At 44.5% G+C, this 22,692-nt stretch overlaps 1 protein-coding gene across 4 annotated transcripts in view; it reads left to right on the forward strand.

Moving 5' to 3' along the window:
* Positions 1–22,692, forward strand: part of RBM26 (RNA binding motif protein 26) — a 101,695-nt gene that overhangs the window by 17,314 nt on the left and 61,689 nt on the right. For all 4 annotated transcript variants that reach the window (XR_012900594.1, XM_075918836.1, XM_075918835.1 and 1 more), the window contains exons 3-11: positions 7,221–7,357; positions 8,515–8,603; positions 9,498–9,715; positions 12,671–12,931; positions 16,491–16,730; positions 18,309–18,449; positions 18,844–18,984; positions 20,998–21,109; positions 21,723–21,882. Coding sequence is in view for 3 of the 4 variants with exons in the window: in XM_075918836.1 (XP_075774951.1) it covers positions 7,221–7,357; positions 8,515–8,603; positions 9,498–9,715; positions 12,671–12,931; positions 16,491–16,730; positions 18,309–18,449; positions 18,844–18,984; positions 20,998–21,109; positions 21,723–21,882 (1,499 nt within the window). In the remaining variant the exon portion in view is untranslated. The remainder of the gene's footprint in view (positions 1–7,220; positions 7,358–8,514; positions 8,604–9,497; positions 9,716–12,670; positions 12,932–16,490; positions 16,731–18,308; positions 18,450–18,843; positions 18,985–20,997; positions 21,110–21,722; positions 21,883–22,692) is intronic.

Here is a 22,692-nt window from a genome sequence, read left to right on the forward strand (position 1 = left end):
AATAATTTATAAAATCTAACCATAAAACAGCAATATGCCTCTGGCCATAGTGAGTGCCTATGCTGCCTAGGAGAGATTCATGTCACAAAAATGCATTCAGTGTTGCAGCCTGACAGCGAGAGCTCGCAAAGATAGGAAGCTTAGAATCCACATGCTGGCTTTTGACAAAGCCTTAGACCCCCAGCCGCATGGTGGGGTGGGATGGGGTGGGGGCAATAAAGGCTCGGAGGTGACCTCCCCTCAGGGGAATCTTACAAGCCCCTCATGGCAAAAGGCGCACTAAAAACCAAAGGCCTCACCAGCCCATTCCCTCCTGTCATGAATTAGGAAGGGAGATGAACCAGGCACCTCAGGCATTCAAAAAGCGCAAGCCTCCTCATTAACAGGCTCTAAGACGCACTCTAAACAGCCTGTGAGGTCAGCTTCCCAGCCATCTAAAAGGGGACCTACCAAGGACCCTGAATTAGCAAAGGCACTGCCGGCACCAGCGGTGCAGCTGGCACCGTCGCTGTCCCTGGCATGGCTTTAGCCTCTGGTACCAACAAAACACCAGACAAATCCCAGCCCTTCTCTTACAGGCCAGTCTGACCCAGATTCCCCAGGGCTCAAATGGCGCCGATGCCGATAATGTTGTAGTGGTGTTTCAAAGGGGCAGCACCGCACAGAGTCCAGATTCATAGAATATAAGAATGGCCATACTGGGTCAGACCAAAGGTCCATCTAGCCCAGTATCCTGTCTGCCGACAGTGGCCAGCACCAGGTGCCCCAGAGAGGGTGGACCGAAGACAATGATCAAGCGATTTGTCTCCTTCCATCCCTCTCCAGCCTCTGACAAACAGAGGCCAAGGACACCATTTTATCCCCTGGCCTTTTATGGACCTAACCTCCATGAAATTATCTAGCTTCTCTTTAAACTCTATTATAGTCCTAGCCTTCACAGCCTCCTCTGGCAAGGAGTTCCACAGGTTGACTACACGCTGTGTGAAGAAGAACTTTCTTTTATTAGTTTTAAACCTGCTACCCATTAATTTCATTTGGTGTCCTCTATTTCTTCTATTATAGGATCTACTACATAACTTTTCTTTATCCGCCCTCTCCACACCACTCATGATTTATAGACCTCTATCATATCCCCCCTCAGTCTCCTCTTTTCTAAAGTGAAAAGTCCCAGTTGCTTTAACCTCTCCTCATATGGGACCCGTTCCAAACCCCTAATCATTTTAGTTAACCTTTTCTGAACCCTTTCCAAGGCCAAAATACCTTTTTTGAGATGAGGAGACCACATCTGTACACAGTATTCCAGATGTGGGCGTACCATAGTTTTATACAGGGGCAGTAAGATATTCTGTGTCTTATTTTCTATTCCTTTCTTAATAATTCCTAGCATCCTATTTGCCTTTTTGACCGCCGCTCCACACTGTGTGTGTTGTACCAATAAATGCAAGCAGGATCTTATGAGGGGGATAAGGCAAAAAGCCACATTTATTGTAAAGATAAGAATAAAGAAAAGATAGAAGCAAACAACGTTGTTTAGCTACTTATTCCTATCACTACTTAACCCTTATACACTTATATATATGAGCATTCATTCAATCATTCATCCATTCATTCAGGTTCTGTGTATTTGTTATAGTTACCAGCCTGGAAGTTGCTTGTGACAGAATACTGGCTAGGTATTCTGTACACAAGTGATGGTAGTGGGGAGCGAAGTCCTGATCAGATGCTCATCTGAAGCCCCTGGTGGACTGGCAGCAGAACCTTGGACTCTGACTCCATAGTCTTTTAGTCCAGTTCTTATAGGAATTTCTTCCTATGCCAGTCTATGCTAATTGCTGCATCATGCTGATGTCCAGGGTGGCTGTCAGAGATCTCATAGGGTGGACCTCCAGTACTTGGTTTTCTCCACTTGACACCTTTTGGTTGCACTGGCACCTGATGCCTTCTTCAGTCCTTTGTTGCTGTATTCTCAGGCTGGCACCTCTCAAAACCATTGATTCATCGTCCAAGCACTCTCTCTTACATACATTCCCTAATTAATGTTTCACATACAGTATTTTGTATAATAATAACTGTACATATACAAGATTTGTAGTTACATAAAGTCACAAGTTTCTGGGTGGCATTTCTTAAAACATTCTCTCTCTGAGTGCTGAGTTAGTTACTGTTATAGTTACAATGTTTCACTTTACCATTAAGGTTAATTGCTTCACAATGCTTTGAAGAGAAATAGCGTCAATTATGTAACAAGGCCCTTAGTCAATTACAGGGCTTGGCTCCCAGAGCAGAGTTAGTGGCTTGACAATGCATTGTTACAATGTATCACTGCAATGTCAATTTCAAGCAGCCCCTTGCAAAAGCTTGAGCATGCCCTGGGACACAGAGAGGGGAGCTGTTTCTGGCTACATAGTATTATATTTAACAGTTTTTAGTTATGAGCTAATATTACATTCCTAACAAATTATATTCTAGAGGGGCAATAATTATAAATCTAAACATTTAACAATCTTAACAAATAATAATAAATCTAAACACTTACATGCTTCTTCTACTTAACAAACTTATGCTACTTAGATTTTAAGTTGTGGGGAACAAATTATGCGGAGTCACTTCCACTTGGGGGAATCATTTTTAATACTTTAATATGTTATCCCTACATGAGGAAGTTTTCAGAGAACTGTCCACGATAACTCCAAGATCTCTTTCCTGATTTGTCATAGCCAAATTAGTCCCCATCAGACTGTACATTAGTCCCTTGCTGCCTCTATATCAGTGTTTCCCAATTGGTGCTCCGGGGAACCCTGTGGTTCCGCGAAGCAAAGCTAGGGGTTCCACGAGGAGCTGGCACTCCCCCGCCTCCTCTGAAAGACAAAGAACTGGCTAGCCAGCAGAGGCGTGGGCAGCGAGTTGTATGGGCTCGTGGTGCCCATGCTCCACCAATATTTGGAACTAGAGCGAGCCTTGGCCCCCCCCCCCCCCCATGCGTCCTCCCACCCCGGTCCCAGAGCATCTCTCCCCTGTGACTGATCCCACCATGCGCAACCTTCACTGAGCTTCCCCTTGCTGGCTGCTGCTGCCCTGCACGGCGTGCTCAAGCCGGTAGGCGGGGAGATGCCTGGGAGTGACATAATGTAAGGGCCTGGGATTTTAAAACTGCTGGGCGCTGCTTTGCGCTGTATGGCTGAGTTGCGGGTTCGGAGTCCGGGGACGGAGTGCAGACTCCAGCTCCACAAAGTGGAAGGCAGAAGGTAGGGGAAGGGGAAGAGCAAGGAGAGGAAGGTGCTTGTGCGGAGGGGGAGGAGAGGGGAAGGCACCAAAGGGACAGGGTAGAAGAGAAACAAATGCCAGACAATGAGGAAGAAGGCAGGAGGGGAGGTGTCAGTGGGAGGGGGGCAGGGTGATGGGGAGAGGGTAAAGGCATCGGGGGCTAGAGAGGGGACGGGGAGATGCTGGGAGAAGGCTTGAAAGAAGGGGTGGGCATGAGGGAGGCCGGGATGGAGCAAGTCATGTGTGAGGGCACAGAGGCATGAGGGGAACGGGGGCAGAGGGTAATGAGAGGGTGGGCATCAGGGAAAAGAGGGCAAAGGATGTAGGGCAGTGAGAGAAGGGGGAGGCAACAGGAGGGTGCAGGAGTAAGAGAAGGTGCAAGTGCCAAGGGATTCTGGGGTGAAGCAGAAGGGCAGACACCTGCAGGGGCGGGACCAGCACCAGAGGAGAGACGAAGGGCAGGTGTGTAGAGGGAGGTGTTAGAAGAGGGGATGAGGAGGGGTAGCTCACATGATCGGAGTGGGAACAGGGAGGAGAGAAGGGCTGGTGGAGGGGGTGCAGGTTGCAGGAGGGCTGAGGGCTGTGAGAAGGGCAGGAGTCAGGACAGCAGAGGAGGGTGAGGAGTTGGGAGGCAGCAGGCACCAGGGGAGCTGATGGAACAAGGGGAGGAGACATGGCAGCAGAGGGAAAAGGTAGAGGTTTATGAGATATTTATTAATAACTTGGGTGCCACAGTGGCACATCCAAACAAGCCACATGAACTCAGTACTGGTGCACAACACAAAATTCATTTTGCTCATGTGAGGAAACTCTTAGGCTATGTCTACACTGGCGGTTTCTTGCGCAAGAACATCTTGCACAAGAGTTCTTGTGCAAGAACACGTCCACACTGCCATGTGCGAGCTGTGCTTTTGCACAAGAGCATCTATGGCAGTGTGGATGCTCTCTTGCCCGAGGATGTGCGGATGGCCATTTTAGCCAGAGGGCTTTTTTGTGCAAGAAATTCATGTTGCCTGTCTACACTGGCCTCTTGCGCAAGAACAGTTGCACAAAAGGGCTTATTCCTGAGCAGGAGCATCATAGTTCTTGCGCAAGAAGCCCTGATTTCATACATGAGAACTCTGTCCCCTGCTCCCACCAGCACATTTAGGACCACATTAGTGAGGCTTGGGGATCTTTGGAGGGTTATTGGGGTTTTTTTTGCATCTCACTTGTGTGGCCCCAACAGACTTTTCTGTGGGTCACTGACCCTTGACTCAAAACAGGTTCGTCACCCTTCTCATAAATAGAGACAATGCTAAAACTTTTTGAGGTTGACATATTTTATTTAAAACTGAAGCCTGGCCAACAAGCCCCCAATTGGGGCCAAACCCCCATCTCACTGCAGCATCATAACACTCCTGCACCACCTGACCCCAAATCTGTGTCCTGAGCCCGTCATACTCAGAACCTTCTTGCCCTGAGTCCCTCACATATCCAGCCCAAACTCCTGCACCCTCACATCCACAAGCCCATGGCTTGCTCAGCACCCCAACCTTCCACCTGAGCCCAACACTCCTGAGCCTGGAGCCCCCTCCCCAAGCCAACATCCCCTTCTCCTGCATCCAAATTCCCTCCCAGAGCTTGTACTTCTCACCCCTTCCCACATCCAAATCCCTCATTCCCACCCCACACCTCCTGTCTCAACCTAGTGAGAGTGTATAAGGGCTGGGGATAGCAAGTGATGGAGAGGAGAGGAACAAAGCAGATGATGCCTCAAGGAAGGGGGGGGGGCTTGGGGAAGGAATGTGATTTTCATGGATTTGTGGGGATTTTCATGAATTGGTGGGTCCTCCCCCCCCCCTTTTTTTTGCTTGACAAACCTAGGGGTTCCTTGAAATTCTGAAAAGCTGAAAAGGGTTCCTCGGCCAAATAAAATTGGGAAACACTAGTCTAGACGTACCCTCCGAGACTGATCATATTTATAGCTGAAAGATCCAAGGGAAAACCACTTTCTTCCCAGCGCATATCAAAACTGATAACATGGTGTATTACCACGTGTTACTCCAGAATAGAGCACTACCGATGACTCCCAAAGCTCATTCCACCGGAGCCATAACAACGTTAGAGGCCTTTCTCGGGCGTATCACTCCAAGAAATATGTCTAGCAGCCAGATGGTCGTCTAACCACATGTTCATGAAGCACTATACAATTCCACCATGCTCGACAACAGATGCCGCAGTAGCTACAGCCATCCTCTGCACAGCTGGTAACAGCTAGAAGAAGCCCACCTGCCATCTAACTGGGCACTGCTACATAGTCACCATCAGTGGATCACCCAGGGGGACATCACTCGAAGAAGAAAGAGAAGTTACTCAATCCGTGCAGTAACAATGGCTCTTTGAGATTTGTGTCCCCGTCGGTGCTACACTACCCGTCCTTCTACCTGTTTCTTTGTGCGCTAACAACTTGCCTGGAGGGAATCAAAGAAGAAACAGAGGAGTTGGGCTGCATGGACTAGCTTCAAAGGTGGGAACACTGCGCATCTCTGACTGGACGCTGTTCTGAAATCTCCAATCCATGACATTGAGATGAGCCTGACACCAATAGTGGAGCACCCTTGGGGGGGGGACGGACACATGTCAAAGAATCATCGTTACTGCATGGAGTAACTTCTCTTTCTTTTCTTATTCCTTGGCCTCCCTCCTTCATTTGCAGTCTGCTGTGCCCCTCTTTTATTATCTAGCTCAGCAAACCTGTTCCTGAGCTTTATTTCTCCTTCATTCTTGTAGTCTCATGTTTCTACTGATCACTTTCCTCACCCAGCAGTTTCCTCTCTGAGTTCTTCAGTGTTCACCTGTTGGTCTTGACTTTTCCCTTCATCCTTATCTTTCCTTTGCTTCATCATCTGCTTGAAACCCCTTTGAAACTCAACAGTAGTTTCCTACCTCCATCTCTAAACGGCAAGTCTTCAATTCCGTCAGCTCTATCAAGTAGCACTTCATACATATGAAGCTTATTTCAGGTACCTGCCCTAGGATCATGTACATTCTGCAGCTTCCATATCCAGTCATCTTCATTGTCTCATTCCTCGTTTTAGTCACAGCCTCTGTACCTGTTGTAGCCTTTTACCCTAAATTCCTGCCAAGAGGGGCAAATTAAACCCATCAAAGACCCGAACAAACACCAAAACAAAAACAGAATACTACATATGCCCCATTCCCCAAACTCCTGTTATAAACTTCCATTGAGTCCTGTTTATACCTGTTAGCTATATCTGTTCTGCTGCTCTTACACCTGTTGTGTTAAAGTGCTACTTTTTAAACTCTTTGGGTCAGAATAAATGCCCAGGTATGAAAATTCAGCTGTAAATGTTTTACAGTACCTTATTTGAAGTACAGTGTGCATATATGGTCCTATCAAAACTGCTCTTTAAATACAAAGTTTGCACTGCCTGAATTGTTCTGTATTTTAAAGTAATTTAAATTTTAATGACTATAGCAATTAAATAAAAGGGGGAAAGCAGTCTGCTACATAAAAATATTTTCATTTAGGTTAAGTAACTTCAGCAGTGTAGTTTACACTATTATCAAACAATTCCTGGTGAGCTGTATATTTTGAACATTAATTAGTATCCATTATTTTCATTGCCAGTGAAAGCATAGTACCAGTATTCAGTGGTTTGTAAATGTAAGCAAAGGGACAGAGTTTCATTATATCTAAATGGATTGCAGTGTGTTTAAATAGCCATTTATTAGAGGAATTAATTCATGGCTTCTAGTTGTCTTTGTGTTTTTCCCTTAAACTTTGCAGGTATTTAGACAGTATATCGATTTAAAGAGCATTTTGCTTTTTATTGAGTTAATTTGTTATAATTAAACATTTTAGTGAATATTTTGGTTAAAACTAAAAGCATTAAATATCAAGTTCTTAATTTCAAAGATTTGTTACTTGAGTATGTTTACTTATTCTTTAGAGACTCAGATATTTGTTGAAAAACTTTTTGATGCTGTAAATACCAAGAGCTATCTACCTCCGCCCGAGCAGCCATCATCAGGAAGCCTAAAAGTAGAATTTTTCCAACATCAAGAAAAAGACGTTAAAAAGGAAGAGGTAAGAATTTAAATCATACTTTGCAACACAATCTCTGTTTCTCAACCTGTAGCAATTTTTACAGGATTCTTCCACTAATCCTAAATTTCATTAAGATCTCTAAGCAGCCTCTCTCTATCAATTTCTTGTCACAAACTTCCTCTTGACAGTTCCCATTTGTTTTTGCAGGCAGGGCTGCCAAGGGCGGGGGGGAGGAGGTAAAAGAGGCAGTTGCACCATTTGGGTCTACTGGAAAATGAATTTTTAAAACTTTCAGCAAATCAAAAAGTGTTTTTGAAAAGAGAGAGAGAGAGAGGAAAAAAGTGGGTTTACACGAAACAAAATGTTTCAGTTTTGAACTTCAATTTTACTTAAAAAAATTAAAATTAAAGGCAGTTTCAAAATGAAAAGTTGTTTCAAATAGAGAAATTGAAACATCTTATTTAGAAAATGTCAAAATGTTTTCCAGATTTTTTTCATGATCTTCTGACTGAAACTATTTGGCAAAATTGAAGTGAATTTGTGAAATATATTATCCAACCCAAATATGCAAATTTCTGTAAAATTTTTTTATCTATCTCTAGTTACCACTCCTCCTTCCAGTAATCCTAACTGTAACCTCTGGCACTTCTGCCTACTTTGGCTCTCTCTCCCTCTTGACCAGCGCCCATTTTGTAACAGTTTTGACTGGGCGAAGGTAACAGCTACTCTTGAGTTCGATGTAGTGTGAACAGAGTCAAAGGGCAGATCTCTTAAACTTGTTAAATATAAGTTTCCGATCTGAAGCAGTCCATAGTATTTCCCAAACAGTGTGCCTCCAGTCCTGTCCAGCCACCTCAGTCCTGATGCGTAATGTTATTTCTGGGCCCATTTCAGCTAATGGGGATGAAAATAGCCATTGTGGGAGTCTGGCTTTTCCGGTGTTCAAGTTTCCAGCTGTCATCAAAGTAATAGGATTTTCCTACTGTTTGCTTAGAAGATTCCCTTAAATTTTGGGATAGATCAGGTACAGTCTTCATAAGTTAGCATGTTACAGACAGATGTCATTGAATTGAGTTTTAGGCCTCGCTTCACTTAGCCAAAACTGAATTTCAGATTCATTTATTCTGTTTATCTGTTTTAAAAAAAGGCTTGTGTTATGCTTATCTCTGATTTCATGTTTACATTTCAAAATCCAGATAATTAAAGAGGAAGAAAGAGAAAAAAAGTTTTCTAGAAGATTAAATCACAGCCCTCCTCAGTCAAGCTCTCGTTACCGAGAAACTAGGTAATAGTAAACTTGGTTTGATTCTTGCTTTATATCAAGAACCAGTTTATATTGACTTAAATTTTGAAAGATTTTTCCTTTGGGGTGGTGATATATCAAATTTCATTTTTCTCCGGTGATATGCATCTTTAAATGTTAATAGAGTACTTGAGAAGCAAACTCTCTTATGGATTTTATATGAAGTCCTGACAAAAGTACAGATTACAAATAACAGTGCAAACTATGTTCAATTTTTATTAACTAAAAATAATCTTGACTCAATTTAAGCAATATTTACAAAGCAGATTTGAGTGTTAAAATGGTTATATTACAACATATATCCCATCTTTTTGTGACGTTTAATCTGTATACTCTGTTTAATGTAGAACTAACATTCTCTTCAGCAACTTTTCAGTTGTTGTGATGCTGTTACTGTGGTGAAGATGACCTACTGAGAAAATAAGTTCTGGCACAAAAGCAGTATTTCCCCTAATTTTCTTTATAGGGTAACAGGCTTTTATACACACAAAAATTACATAGATGATTGAACAAGTCTTTTTGGAAGAAAGGAGGGGACCGATCATTAAATATCCTGTTAAAGGCATATATTCAAAATAAATCAGAAATGTACAAAAATCAATAACAAATATAGCATCAACTTCAGATATGTGTGAGTATTCTGTAGGAAATGGGCTTTTTAATACCTGCACTTATTACACGCTTTACATTACAGTGCAGGAAATTTCAATATTTAATTTTCCTCTTCTAAGCATTTAGGAATTTTTCCAGTATGTTTTGTTTCTTTGTGTGTGATTTTGATGAGATTTTAATAACCATTGCAAGGTTTTAGTTGGCATTTAAATTAGCTTTACAAAATGTTATTTTAAAATAATGATTAACTCCCTAAATATTTAGAAGCCGTGATGAAAGAAAAAAAGATGAACGTTCTCGCAAGAGAGATTATGACCGGAACCCCCCTAGACGAGATTCATATAGAGACAGGTACAACAGAAGAAGAGGGCGGAGTCGGAGTTACAGCAGGAGTCGAAGCAGAAGTTGGAGTAAGGAGCGATTGCGGGACCGGGATAGGGACAGGAGCAGGAGCAGGAGCAGAAGTAGAACACGAAGCAGAGGTAGGTGTTGGTCTTTAAAATATGGGTTGATGGAAGAACAATATTTATCTTAAAGTACAGCAGCTGTTTACTTAATTTACTTATCTACAGATCTGTAGGTCAAAACTTTAAAACCTGGATGCCTAGAGATAGGCTTCAGAATCCTTATTTGAGGCAACAACTATCCTGATTTTTTTTTCAGAGCTCTGGTGTACTTCAACATATCAAATTTAAGTGAATGAGAACTATAAGTGCTCAGCGCCTTTGACATTCACGTTACTTTCATTAAATGGGTTTAGAAACTGAATTTTTAGGCCGTAGATTTGGAAATTTTGGCCATTGTGTTTTGAAAGTGCTTTTGATTTAAAGATGTTAAAATGTGGTTATTTTCCTAATGGAGTAGTCAGTAGATATTTTTTTAATTGACTACTCGCTTAGTCAATAAGGATCTCTATTACAGCACTCAGTCTGGCTTGTGGGTCCCAGCATGACCTCCCCTGCTGCCGCTCTGCATTACAATGGACAGGTGAGCTGGGGTGGGAAGATGCCAGCTCAGTCCCTGCTCCCATGGGTCAGGTCAGCATGAATAACCTCCCCTGCTGCTGCTTTGCATTTGAAGGGACTGGTGAGCCAGCTGTCCCCTGTAATGCAGAGCGGCAGTGGGGCAGGTTATGTGGGCTGACCTGTGACCCACGGAATAGGGACCGTGCTGATGTCTTCATGAACCAGCTCCCCTGTCTCTTAATATTGCAGAGCCACAGATAGGGGGTTGTGACTAGTTGATAGTGCTAACTAATGAGCTCCTGCTTATCCATTAGTTGACTAGTCGCTTACATCCCTATGTTGATTGTCTTGTGGATTTGCTTTAACAAGTTGTGAAAATGCATCCTCATTTTTATAAATAATATATTTTTATATAATCACTATTGAACTGAAAAGAGCAATTTTCATTTTTCTTGTTGCTGCCTTAGCACAGTACTCAGTCGTATTTCATAATCTTATTGTGCTAACCTATTTTACTCAGGGATATTGGAGACAATATCTTTTATTGGACCAACTTCTGTTGGTGAAAGAGACAGGCTTTTAAGCTACACAGATCCCTTCAGGTTTAATTCATAAGTGATACAAGTGCTCTATTCAGTTTTCCTGTGTATTTTATGTGTACTACACTGGTGTGTATCAGTTTTAGTGGGAAAAGCTTAAAATTTAAAGGAGAGCAGAGATGTGAAAGTGTGACCATTTACACGGTTAACTGATGGGTCCCTGCACATACCAGCTCCTGCGGAAATGCCCATCCCTTACATTGCCCCCGTGTGTAACCACTGAAATAACTGTTTTTAACATCCATAAAGGAGAGCAAAATTATTTTACAAACAGGGTTGTGAATAGGAAGGTTAAATCACATCTAGCTAAATTTGAGGATTATGAAGTGAAACCTCTATATTTTATTTTGTAATTACTAGGGGGTGGTGCCCCGTTTGCTATGCTCGCCAACTCTCCTCTCCGGGCTTAGGCAGTCCTGGCTCCCCTCCAGCCACTAGGGAGGGCCATGTCGAGGCATAGTAGCCCTGGCCTACACCAGCTCTCCCCGCTCCAGCCACTGCCGGGGGAGGGGTTGGATGGGACCAAGGCTGGCCCAGCTATTTTGCCTCTGGGGGGGTGGGCTGAGCCGGGGCTGCGGTTGACCTGGTACCCAGGGCCTTGGTACCCAGGCCTCTTCCTCTGGTTGGGAGGGAGGAGGTCATGCGGTTTTAGCTGCAAGTGAAGAGGGCACGTGGCTCCTGCCCTGTGCTGGTGAGGGGCAAGACTGTGCAGCTCCCATGTGCCCCCGCCGAGCACCCACGGCTCCTGCACGCCCCTCCTCCCCACTTTAGCCCCCATGGCGCCTGCATGCCCCTTCTTCCACCTGAGCCCCCGCAAGGCTGTGCGGCTCCTGCATGCTCCCACAAGCCCCTGAGAGGTCTCATGGCTCCCACATACCCTTGCCCCTTCCCCCCCCTCCGACCACCCGAGCTCTCGAGAGCCCCTGGATTCCCACAAATCCCCCTCCGTCCACCCAGTCCTTCCCGTCTCTCCCACGTGCCTCTCTTCCTCTGCCCCGGACAGCAAAGGAGTTGTGTGATTGAGTTCAAATTCTGGCAGCCCCCTCCTACGTGGTGGCTGCTGGAGGGATGCTCAGGCTGGCGATGTGGATCTAATAGGGGATTATGGGCTGGGGAAAGGGGACAGAGCTGGGCAGTTGAGTGACCTCTCCCCAGAGCACCAGAGAGGGGGAAGCCACATGCCTCAGCAGCAATGCAGCTTGCAGCTCCCACCAGCCCAGGTCTCCTGTGCTAGGGGCTTCTGCCTCCTTCCCCTGCAGCTCAGCTGAGGTTCAGTGTTCTGGTCTAAGGGTTTCTGTCCCTTCACAGCTCCAGCTGGGACTAGGGACGCTGCATTGGGGGCTCCCACCCTGCTGCCCCTGTGTTAATCCCTTAGGGGATTAGCAGCTAGAAGCCCTCAGATGAGGTGTTCCTAGCAGCTTGTTCCAACGTCCATGTCCGGGAACAATCTCTAGCTTTAGGAAGGCTGGTGACTGCTGCCTTCAGATCTGGGCTCTGACGGTGGTACACAATTGAGGGTGGAAGTCCTATGAATCTTCCTAACAACAACTTGCAATCCTACCATTATTCCATTTTGGGTTAGGATCCTCACAGTTAGAACACCTTGAAATTTCTGATTTAAACATCTAAAGTTGAATAATTTAAAAATCCTCTAGCTGTGAAAGTGACTAAATCGTCTGTAAATTTGGTAGGGTCCTACGCATTATAAAACTCTACATGAAGTTCTACTTTACAGTATTTGCGCACAAAACTCCCACCCCAACGGACAATTCAATTCTCCATTTAATGATGTATATCCTCATCATTCAGTATAATGCTATATCTAAAACACACTAAGAATATTATTATTATTATTATTATTTATTATTTACAGAAAGAGATTTGGGAAAGCCAAAATATGATTTGGATAGAACAGATCCATTAGAAAACAACTATACTCCAGTTGCGTCTGTAACAAACATTTCATCTGGCCATTACCCTGTCCCTACACTGAGCAGCACTATTACAGTAATTGCTCCTACTCATCATGGTAATAACACTACTGAAAGTTGGTCAGAATTCCATGAAGAACAGTTGGACCACAACTCATATGGAAGACCCCCGCTGCCAAAGAAACGCTGCAGAGACTATGATGGTAAGTTCAGATAATTAAACATATATGCAACAATAATGGCCAATCACTGCTGTAATTTTGCCTTTCCAAGCTGCCACTCCCTTTTTCTTTTAGTACTCACTCCAAAGACTCCTACATCCCATTTTCAATTTTATTTCCTTAGCAAAATTCCAAAAGTGAAACACAGCTTTTTTAATCACTTAAGCAACCTTGTTGCTTGGTTTATCATAGTTTCTGTCCCTTTCGCGTAAGTGGCATTGTTCTTTTACATGAACTTATTGTTGGTGATCTTTAGTTTTACTTTGGTTCTCTCACTTTCTACCACTCAAAACTTTCTGATTATAGTAATGTCTGATATAGGAGTGGGGTTTTTTTGCAACGTTTTTATATGGATAAAAGCCCTAGAGTATATTCAGTTACCCTAGTAAAAAAGTGCTTTTGTAACTCTAAACTGCTTCTGAACTAGGAGTTGGTCAGTGTAGCTATACGTGTATATCTTTTTAGTGTGACCGCGGCCCTAGAAATTGATTCTCTACTCAACTTCCATATTTGCAGGTGTATGAATTTGTGTACTTTCACTTCTAAGTTATTGTCTTAATAAGTTATGACTGCTGGAACCTAATTTTTTTCTCTTCTCATTGTTTGTGGTCCCCTAGGGATTGCTTTTCAGTCTTCTGACAATATAACAGATAATAGCCCAATCATTTTCTGAAAATAACAGTGTAATTGTTATTTTAATCTTCCTGTATTTTGTCCATTTTAAAATCTGATACTAGGATCTCAGTCTTCATACTTTTCCTTGGACTTGATTCTCTGTTGTAATGCTTACTACTTAATTCAGTGGTTACAGTAAACTTCCGATAATCGGGCACCTTTAGGACCCAGGGGGTGCTGGATTATCAGATTTGCCGGACTATCGGAAGGGGGGGCTATGAGGGGCCTGGGGTAGGGGGGATGCCACCCCAGACCCCTCATATCTCCTCCTTCCGATAGTCCGGCTCTGCCCTGATACAGTCGCTGCTGGTCAGTTTCAGCAGCGGCTGAATTGGGGACGCCTGCAACAGAGCAGCTGGAGTGCTGCCAGGTTGGTCCGGTAGCGTTGACCCTTGGCGTGGCGAGACCAACCCAGCAGCACCCCAGCTGCTCTTGCGGATGCCTGGGGCAGAGCAGCTGGGGTGCTGCCGGGTTGGTCTGGTAGCGCCAACCCTTGGCGCTGCCAGAGCAACCCGGCAGCACCCCAGCTGCTCTATCCCAGGTGTCCCCAAGTCAGCCGCTGCTGAAACTGATCAGGGGCTGATTCCAGGAAGCCCGGGGCAGAGCATCTCTGCCTCGGGCTTCCTGGAGTCAGCTGCTGGTCAGTTTCAGCAGTGGCTGAATCGGGGACAGCTGGGGTGCTGCCGGGTTGGGTCCCGCAGCCCCGAGGGGCAGCACTACGGGACCTACCTGGCAGCACTCCAGCTGCTCTGCCCCCGGCTTTCCTGATTCAGCCGCTGGTCAGTTTTAGCAGTAGCTGAATCTGGGAAGCTGGAGGCAGAGCAGCTCCAATGGTCCGGCTGCCCGGAGCACTTCCAGGTTCTTGATAGTGCCGGGCCATCAGATGCCGGAACATCGGAGTTTTACTGTACATTGTTCTGTTATACTGGCCTTAACACCTGGAGTAGATTTTCTGCTTCTTTGAACTTGCTTGTAACACCCTTATTATCTTTTTTACCAGACACATTTCTTCTTCCTAATCTAACTTCTTTAGTGAAACAATGAAATCCTAATTCCTGAGTTTTCTAGTTTGTTTTATCAGTTTCCCTGAAATTAAGCTGGGCACAGTGTTGTTTTCCACCCTTATCTGCTAATGGCAAAAATGGAAGTTTAAAGCTTGAGTCTTTTATTTTGCCCATAGATATTACTTATGTTGAGCAGTTGTTCCAACAGTTCTTATGGAGAATATTGCTAGACTCAATAACATTGTACCAAAGGAGAAAAAAAAGCTTTCATTGTATGTTGTGCCTTCTTGTTTAAAAATACCAAACACTATTTTATGTACTCTTACATGTATATAATGTCCCTTGTTCTATATGAAAAAAACGTTTCCTATAGGAAAATAGAGTAAAGTCATCACCCTTCGCCGGGGGGTGGGAGCCCGCATGACCTCCTACCTCTCCAGTGCTCCGAGGGAAGGAGGGAGGAAGCCACGCACCTCTCCCCCTCCTCTCACCTCCAGGCCTGTGTCACACCCACTTGGCTGAGACCCCGCACCCCCAGCCCACTCACTCAACCCTTCCACTGAGAACCCGCACCCCCAGCCTGCTCCTGCCTCCTACCCTCAGGTCAGCTGTCAGTAAACTGTAAAAAAGTATTTTGATGCTTTTGGTTAAATATTGCTGGAGTAGTTCCTGTCCGTGGTGGGTCCAGCGCAGCTCTCATCCACAGTGGGCCCAGCCCAAATGCACTACGGGCAGGGGCGCTCCAACCTGACCAGAGCAGCCCCTGTCTGTGGCCAGCAGGGGCTCTCCAGCCCTGGCTTAATTGGTAAAGCTGTTGAACTTAACCAGTTAACTAAATGGGATTTTACATTCCTAACCTGTACCAGCTTCTTCTGCACTTAGTGAAAAAACATCATAAAGTTTGCATTGAACTTGCTGGTTTTACATGGAGAAAATCCATGATTATACTTTCTTGTTCCTGATAGGGATGTTAGCATGTGGTTGGCTATATGATTAACCTGTAAGCCTAGGTTTATCGGTTAATTTTGTTGATTACACGCATTTCCCCTACCCCCCGTTACTGCCCCTGAATCAGAGGCAGCAAGGTGGGGAGCAGGAGCTGTTTAAGCTGGCTCCTCCGAGAACCAGCTTCATGGTGCTGCCTCCCCCCACGCCCTGCACTGTTGCCTCTATCATGGACAGGGGCTGCTGTTGAAGTAGCTTCCTTCACTGCCTCCCTCTCTCCCCCTCCTTACCCTCGAAGCAGGACCACCCTCTCCCCAGGCTGCTGCCTTTGTATCAGAGGCAGCTGCTCGGGGCAGCAGGTAGCTGGTCTGCGTGGGGAGCTGGTTTTTAAACTGGATCCCCTAGTGGACCAGCTCCTGCGTGGCACTGATACAGATACAATGGTGCAGGGTGGCAGGGGGTTCCCCGGGAGTGGGGTTGGATTGCAGTGGCTGCTGGCCTCGCACCCTGGGACTATAGAATAGTCAAACAACTGATAAGAATTCATGTGATTACTCCACTGTTCCATTACCTGATATCTAATATCCCTAGTTCCTGACACTATTTCATAATATCCAGGTTTCTGTCTTTCCTCTTTGTTAGAAATTGATACAGAAGTGGAGAAAGAACCTCTTAAGCTTTTATGGTGGTGGTTCCTTTAGAAACTTTGGTGCTTGTTCTCAAACATAGACCGTTTGTAAACTGAGTGGATAGAAGTCATGCTAAGTGTCAAGATGTTCACATGCTAATTTTTAAGTATATTGTTGAAAGATTTTAACTTTCTTACTGCTGCATTATGTGCAGAATATTTGGTATATTAAAGATCATACTTCAGCTGTTAAACTGCTAGTAGCATTTAATTTTTTTTTATTTCTCAGAAAAGGGTTTCTGTATGAGAGGAGACATGTGTCCTTTTGATCATGGAAGTGACCCAGTAGTTGTAGAAGATGTGAATCTGCCTGGCATTCTGCCTTTTCCAGCACAGCCCCCTGTTGTTGAAGGACCACCTCCTCCTGGACTCCCTCCCCCACCACCAATTTTAAGTCCTCCACCTGTGAATCTTAGACCTCCCGTACCTCCTCCAGGCCCTTTACCACCTAGTCTTCCACCTGTTACAGGTAATAAATAATTTTTCTTAAGATGCAAAATACCTTCATGTTGTTTTGATTGTATTCAGTATTGAATTGAATAAATGACATTAAGAAGGGTTTTTTTAATGCTTTTAGGACTCTGATTTGCATATCTTAATCTGTGAACTCTGTACTGTATGTGTGTTAATATGGGTAAAATGGATTCTTTTCATGGCAAGCTGTTTTAATTTCAAGGGCTATAATGATACTGTTTCTGAAACACCTGATCTCCATACTTCAAGCATCCAGCTTCTGAGAGAACTTCTAGACTCCACAAAGCACTTTGGGAGCCCTTCATGTGAACTATCTAAGTTTAAAAAGAACACAGGCAAATTCAAAAGTTAAACTCTGAGAAATGTTGCTTCTATTTTTATTAGGGATGTTAAAAATCATGTGTTATAATAACCATGTATCTGCTAAAAAACTTAGTAGTTACATGGTTCCGTGTACAGCACGCCCTGCAGCTGAGCTTTATGCTGCAGTGAAACCCTGGGAGTGGAGCTGCTAGCCCCTGCTGGACCAGTTCTCAAGGAGGAGGCTTTGCTGCCCTGCTGCAGTGAAAGCTACCTCCTGGGGAGCTGGCTGAGTTTAACTGAGGCCATTAACCAAATAGTATCAACTTAACGGTTAAATGGTTAATTGATTAAACTCTATCATCCTTACTAGGGATACCCAATATTATAGAATGGGTGAGGGGATTAAAAAAAAATCTTGTGCATTTGTACGTGCTTTGGCTGAGATTTTCAAAGCTGCCTAGGATTTAGATGCCTTTTTCTTAGTAATATTAGTAGGAATTGGGTGTCCAATCCATTTAGGCAACTTTGAATACTCACCTTTTAGCATAATGTTGGTTTTGTAACTTTCCCTCTGTTATTGAGTAAGGGGAAAAACACATCGAGGTACAAATCACAGTAATCTTGGGGAACTATTCAAGAACAGTTAATAGCTCAACCTATTTCACACTGTTAAAATACATCAATTTCAAATTGTTGATGTTATTGTTAATGATAATATTACTATTCCCCTTTTTCCAAAGATAACGTTATTGATGAGTGTCTTTTGCCAGACTCAATTTTTAATACTAAAAATGGATGGGTGGGCCAACATCATGTTAAAACCATTTGTTACTGGCACGTAAACTATTGGAATCCACCTACCAGAGAAAACCATGTGAATAGTTTATTAAACTTCCAAATTTTGTGTGTCTGCAAGTGTTCATAAGATCAAACATTCATTGTCCACCCACTGTTCATGTATTTAATTTTCCTAACATTATGTTGTATAAAAAAGAAAAAAAAAGACAAGTTAGATATTACAGATTCAGTAAAATAAAGCTTCTGTAGACTGTATGGAACGTAAAATACGACTAGTAAAAATTGTTTGGACAGATATCAGATACAGCATTTAAGGTTACTAACTGCAATTCAGTAGAATGTTTGACTTATTTGTAATCACTTCTTTCAAACATATTTCTTTTGTACATGTAATAGGTGCCTGTGGGACAGCTATATCCACTGTCAAGTAGATAAAAACATTAATGCAGTATTTTTGTTTATGGTTTGACAGGACCACCCCCTCCGCTTCCACCTTTACAACCTGCTGGCATGGATGCTCCCCCAAACTCAGCAACCAGTTCCGTTCCCACTGTTGTTACAACTGGTATTCATCACCAGCCACCTCCTGCTCCACCTTCTCTCTTCGCAACAGGTGCATTACTGACCCTTTGCACCCAATCACATACAACTTTCTGCATTTATTATATTCAGTTTTTGCAAAATAGAAAAATATTGGTTAATGCAGTTTTGTGATAGTGCTCAGATGTTACATTTTTTGGGGGAAGAGTAGGTTCTTAACTCTTAAGGTCACATTGTGGCACATGTTTGAAATCCTGCTTTCAGAATATTAACTCTGTCCTGAAACTTTGCACTCAGAATATCGGGATGGGGAAAAAAAATTAAAATTCATTTTACTAAAACTTGGCTTGGGTATTCACTAGAGTGCCATTTCTCATCTTAATCTTCACTAACATTACGCTATTGAGAACTTGGATTTTTGTATCTGCAAGTAATTTTAACTTAACAGTTTCTTTGTCTATTATCAGAAACATATGACACAGATGCCTATAATCCTGAAGCTCCAAGTATAACAAACACTTCAAGGCCCATGTACAGGCACAGAGTGCATGCCCAAAGGCCTAATTTGATAGGACTTACATCAGGTGATATGGATTTGCCCCCCAGAGGTATGTTAAACATTTTCTTATTCATGGTCTTGGTGTTATTGCATTAATGATAATATAAATTGTGGTAACTAACAAGAGTTACGATGTTAGAAATCTTATCAACATTATAAAACTCTTTCTGTGATTCTACTAAAATGAGTCCCTCACTTCTGTTTGCCTAAAGTTGGAGATGAGCAACAGTGAATGGATCACTAGATGACTACCTGCTCTGTTCATTTCCTCTGGGACACTTAGCATTGGCCATTGTCCAAAGGGAAGCTTCTGGGCTAAATGGACCTTTAGTCTTCCCCATTATTTTGCAGGTTCAAGAAAACCAATACACTGAAATCTTTTACAATACTGTCGAGATTTCACATTTTTGATTGTTGTAAATGGTCACTTAATACATCTTGAGACAAATTCAGGAATTTTCTGCCATTTAATAACAAAACTGGCAAATCACTATGAACCTGCCTGCATATAGGAATGCACAATCCTGGCCTTAAAGAAGTTACAGTCCAATAAGACAAGTAAATACTAAGACTCGGAGGTGATGGACACAGTCCAAATTTAGGTATGTATATTTGGGGTGGAATTTCCCAGTGTAGATCCTCTTCCATAGTCACAAGATCCCTTCATAATGAGAGGCTAGTTTTTTGTGCTCAGTAGTGCCCTATCTGCCATGTCCAAGCATGTGATATCTCATCAACTACTAAAGGCTCCTACAAACATAGTGGCAGGATCAGAGCAGGGTACAGAATGTTGTGATCAGGCTAGGTTCAGTACAGATGCTGTCTGTTGCACTTAGCCTTTGTATAAACATTTCTCTAATAGAGGCAATAGAAATGAGCTTATGTTCTTTAAGATACATTGATAAACTGAGGATAGGAGGAAACTTTCTGTATAGGCAGAATATTCTTTAACTGACAATATGGGAATTAAGTAGAATGCTGGACTACCGTATATTCCGGCGTACAAGACGACCTCTGATGTTAAAAAACATCCCCCAAAAATCGGGGGTCGTCTTGTACACCGGATGCCCCGCCGCCGGAGCCCCTCCGCGGCTTTGAAAGCCTCGGGGGAAGCCGGCGGCGGGGCATCCCAGGCGCGCATGGGCTGCCCCCCCGCCGGAGCCCCTCCGCGGCTTTGAAAGCCTCGGGGGAAGCCGGCGGGGGGGCATCCCAGGCGCGCATGGGCTGCCCCCCCGCCGGAGCCCCTCCGCGGCTTTGAAAGCCTCGGGGGAAGCCGGCGGCGGGGCATCCCAGGCGCTCATGGGCTGCGCCCCCGCCGGAGCCCCTCCGCGGCTTTGAAAGCCTCGGGGGAAGCCGGCGGGGGGGCATCCCAGGCGCGCATGGGCTGCCCCCCCGCCGGCTTCCCCCGAGGCTTTCAAAGCCGCGGAGGGGCTCCAGCGGGGGGGCAGCCCATGCGCGCCTGGGATGCCCCCCCCGCCGGCTTCCCCCGAGGCTTTCAAAGCCGCGGAGGGGCTCCGGCGGGGGCGCAGCCCATGCGCGCCTGGGATGCCCCCCCGCCGGCTTCCCCCGAGGCTTTCAAAGCCGCGGAGGGGCTCCGGCGGGGGCGCAGCCCATGAGCGCCTGGGAGGCCCCGCCGCCGGCTTCCCCCGAGGCTTTCAAAGCTGCGGAGGGGCTCCGGCGGTGGGGGGGGGGGGGGGGCAGCCCAGGTGCTCCTGGCGGCTTTGCTCCCGGTGCCTCTGGTCTGCTGGGGACCATCTCCAGCAGACCAGGGACACCGGGAGCAAAGGAGGCGGAGGGGCGCTGGGGTATAAGATGAAACCCTATCTTTTAATTAAAAAGATAGGGGGTCGTCTTATACACCCAGTCGCCCTATACGCCGGAAAATACGGTAGTTGATACCTTGGGTTTGAACACATACAGAAGTTGATATTTCAAAAATCTGAAGGCATCTTTGTAATCTCAGGCTAAAGTCAGTTAACAGCTGTGAACAACAAGCCTTACTACAACAAAATTCACAGGAAATACAAATAAAAAATTAATATTGTCTCCCATTTGTATACAGAAAAACCTCCTAATAAAAGTAGTATGAGGATAGTGGTGGATTCTGAGTCCAGGAAAAGATCAATTGGCGCAGGTGATGGAGCAGTTCCTATAAAGAAGGCTTGGTTTGACAAGTGAGTACTCACCATCAGTTTAATGGCACTACTGGAATTTCAGGGAGCTGTTGTTTCCTACTGTGAAATGAATTGGTTAAAATGTTTGTGTCTCTGAGGTTACGATGTACTTAGTAGCTAAGAGCCTTTATGCTTGAATGAGTGATGCAGAGGGTCAGCTATCTTAAAGTGTAATAACTTGGGATGAGTTTTAATTTTATTTCCTTTTAAGAATAACTGGCCTTTTAAAAGGTTAGATTAAGTTGAGAGGTTCTGAAAAGTTACCTGCCAAGTGGGCTTCTCTTTTTTACATATGCAATCTCATCCATACATATTGTTTTGACTTGAGTATTAGGGCAGATAAACATTGAAAACTTATCAGTATGCAATTTTATCCAATCTACCACCTTTTCCTCACAAAAACAGCTGTTTAATGTCAGGAGTGTATTAGCGTCAGATTTTTCTTCAATCAGGCAGGATTTTAATTTTACAGACTTGGGAGAGAAATACAATAAAAATTTGAATTGACTAGATGCAAAATATTCAAGGCTAGTTCTTTTAAATAACTTATTGCTTAAAATTCTATAAAATATATTTAAACTGGTGTCTGAATTGATTTTTAATTTTATTTCAGGCAAAACTTTAACAGAACGAACAGTCCAGGTTTCCAGAAGAAGGTGCAGTTTGGAAATGAGAATACAAAGCTTGAGTTGAGGAAAGTTCCTACAGAACTTAACAATATCAGCAAACTTAACGAGCACTTCAGCAAATTTGGCAACTTAGTCAATTTACAGGTAAGAGCAAGGAGGTGGGCAATAATTTTTGATGGGGAGGGAGGGGTACTCCCAAGAATTTGGGCAGTGGTTAAGGGCTGCACTCTTCCTTGATATTAATTGAGGAGGTGCGGGTCTGGGGTGGATATTGTGTGAAAGAGGCAGTTTTCCTCTGTCCCAGGTCACTGGAGTGTAGGGGTTTTGGGTTGTGACCTGGGGCAAGATGGGGTTGTGACCTGGGACGGAACTGAGATGTAGGATGGGGTTGTGGGGTTTGGGTTGTGACCTGGGCCAGAAGGGGTTGTAGGTTGGGGTGCAGGATCTAGGAGGGGATATGGGTTGCGGATGTTAAATTTAGATTAATCAACTAATCAAATAGGCAGTTGAGTTTGCATTGACTATTTGATTAGTCGATAAGGGTGCCTCTGCCTTTGAAATGTGGCAAGAGCACGGACGGTTCTTGCTACATTTCAAAGGCAGAAGCACTGCCAGTTCCGCGCTGTGCCCCCTCCTCCCCTCCCCCACAGAGATGGTGCTGGGAGCAACTGGCTTTTAAGTCCGCCCCCCTCCCCAATCCCCCCCTCCGGCACTGGCTCCTGCTCTTCTTTCCCCCCTTTCCCTCCCCTTTGCTTCCTCTCTCTGGGTACGTCTAGACTACATGCCTCTGTCGCCAGGGGCATGTAGATTAGGCTACCAGACATAGTAAAATGAAGCGGCGATTTAAATAATCACCGCTTCATTTAAATTTACATGGCTGCTGTGCTGAGCCAACAAACAGCTGATCAGCTGTTTGTTGGCTCAGCGCGATAGTCTGGACGAGGTTTACCTGGG

Source organism: Pelodiscus sinensis, chromosome 1 (assembly GCF_049634645.1).
Source record: "Pelodiscus sinensis isolate JC-2024 chromosome 1, ASM4963464v1, whole genome shotgun sequence".
Lineage (NCBI taxonomy): Eukaryota > Metazoa > Chordata > Testudines > Trionychidae > Pelodiscus > Pelodiscus sinensis.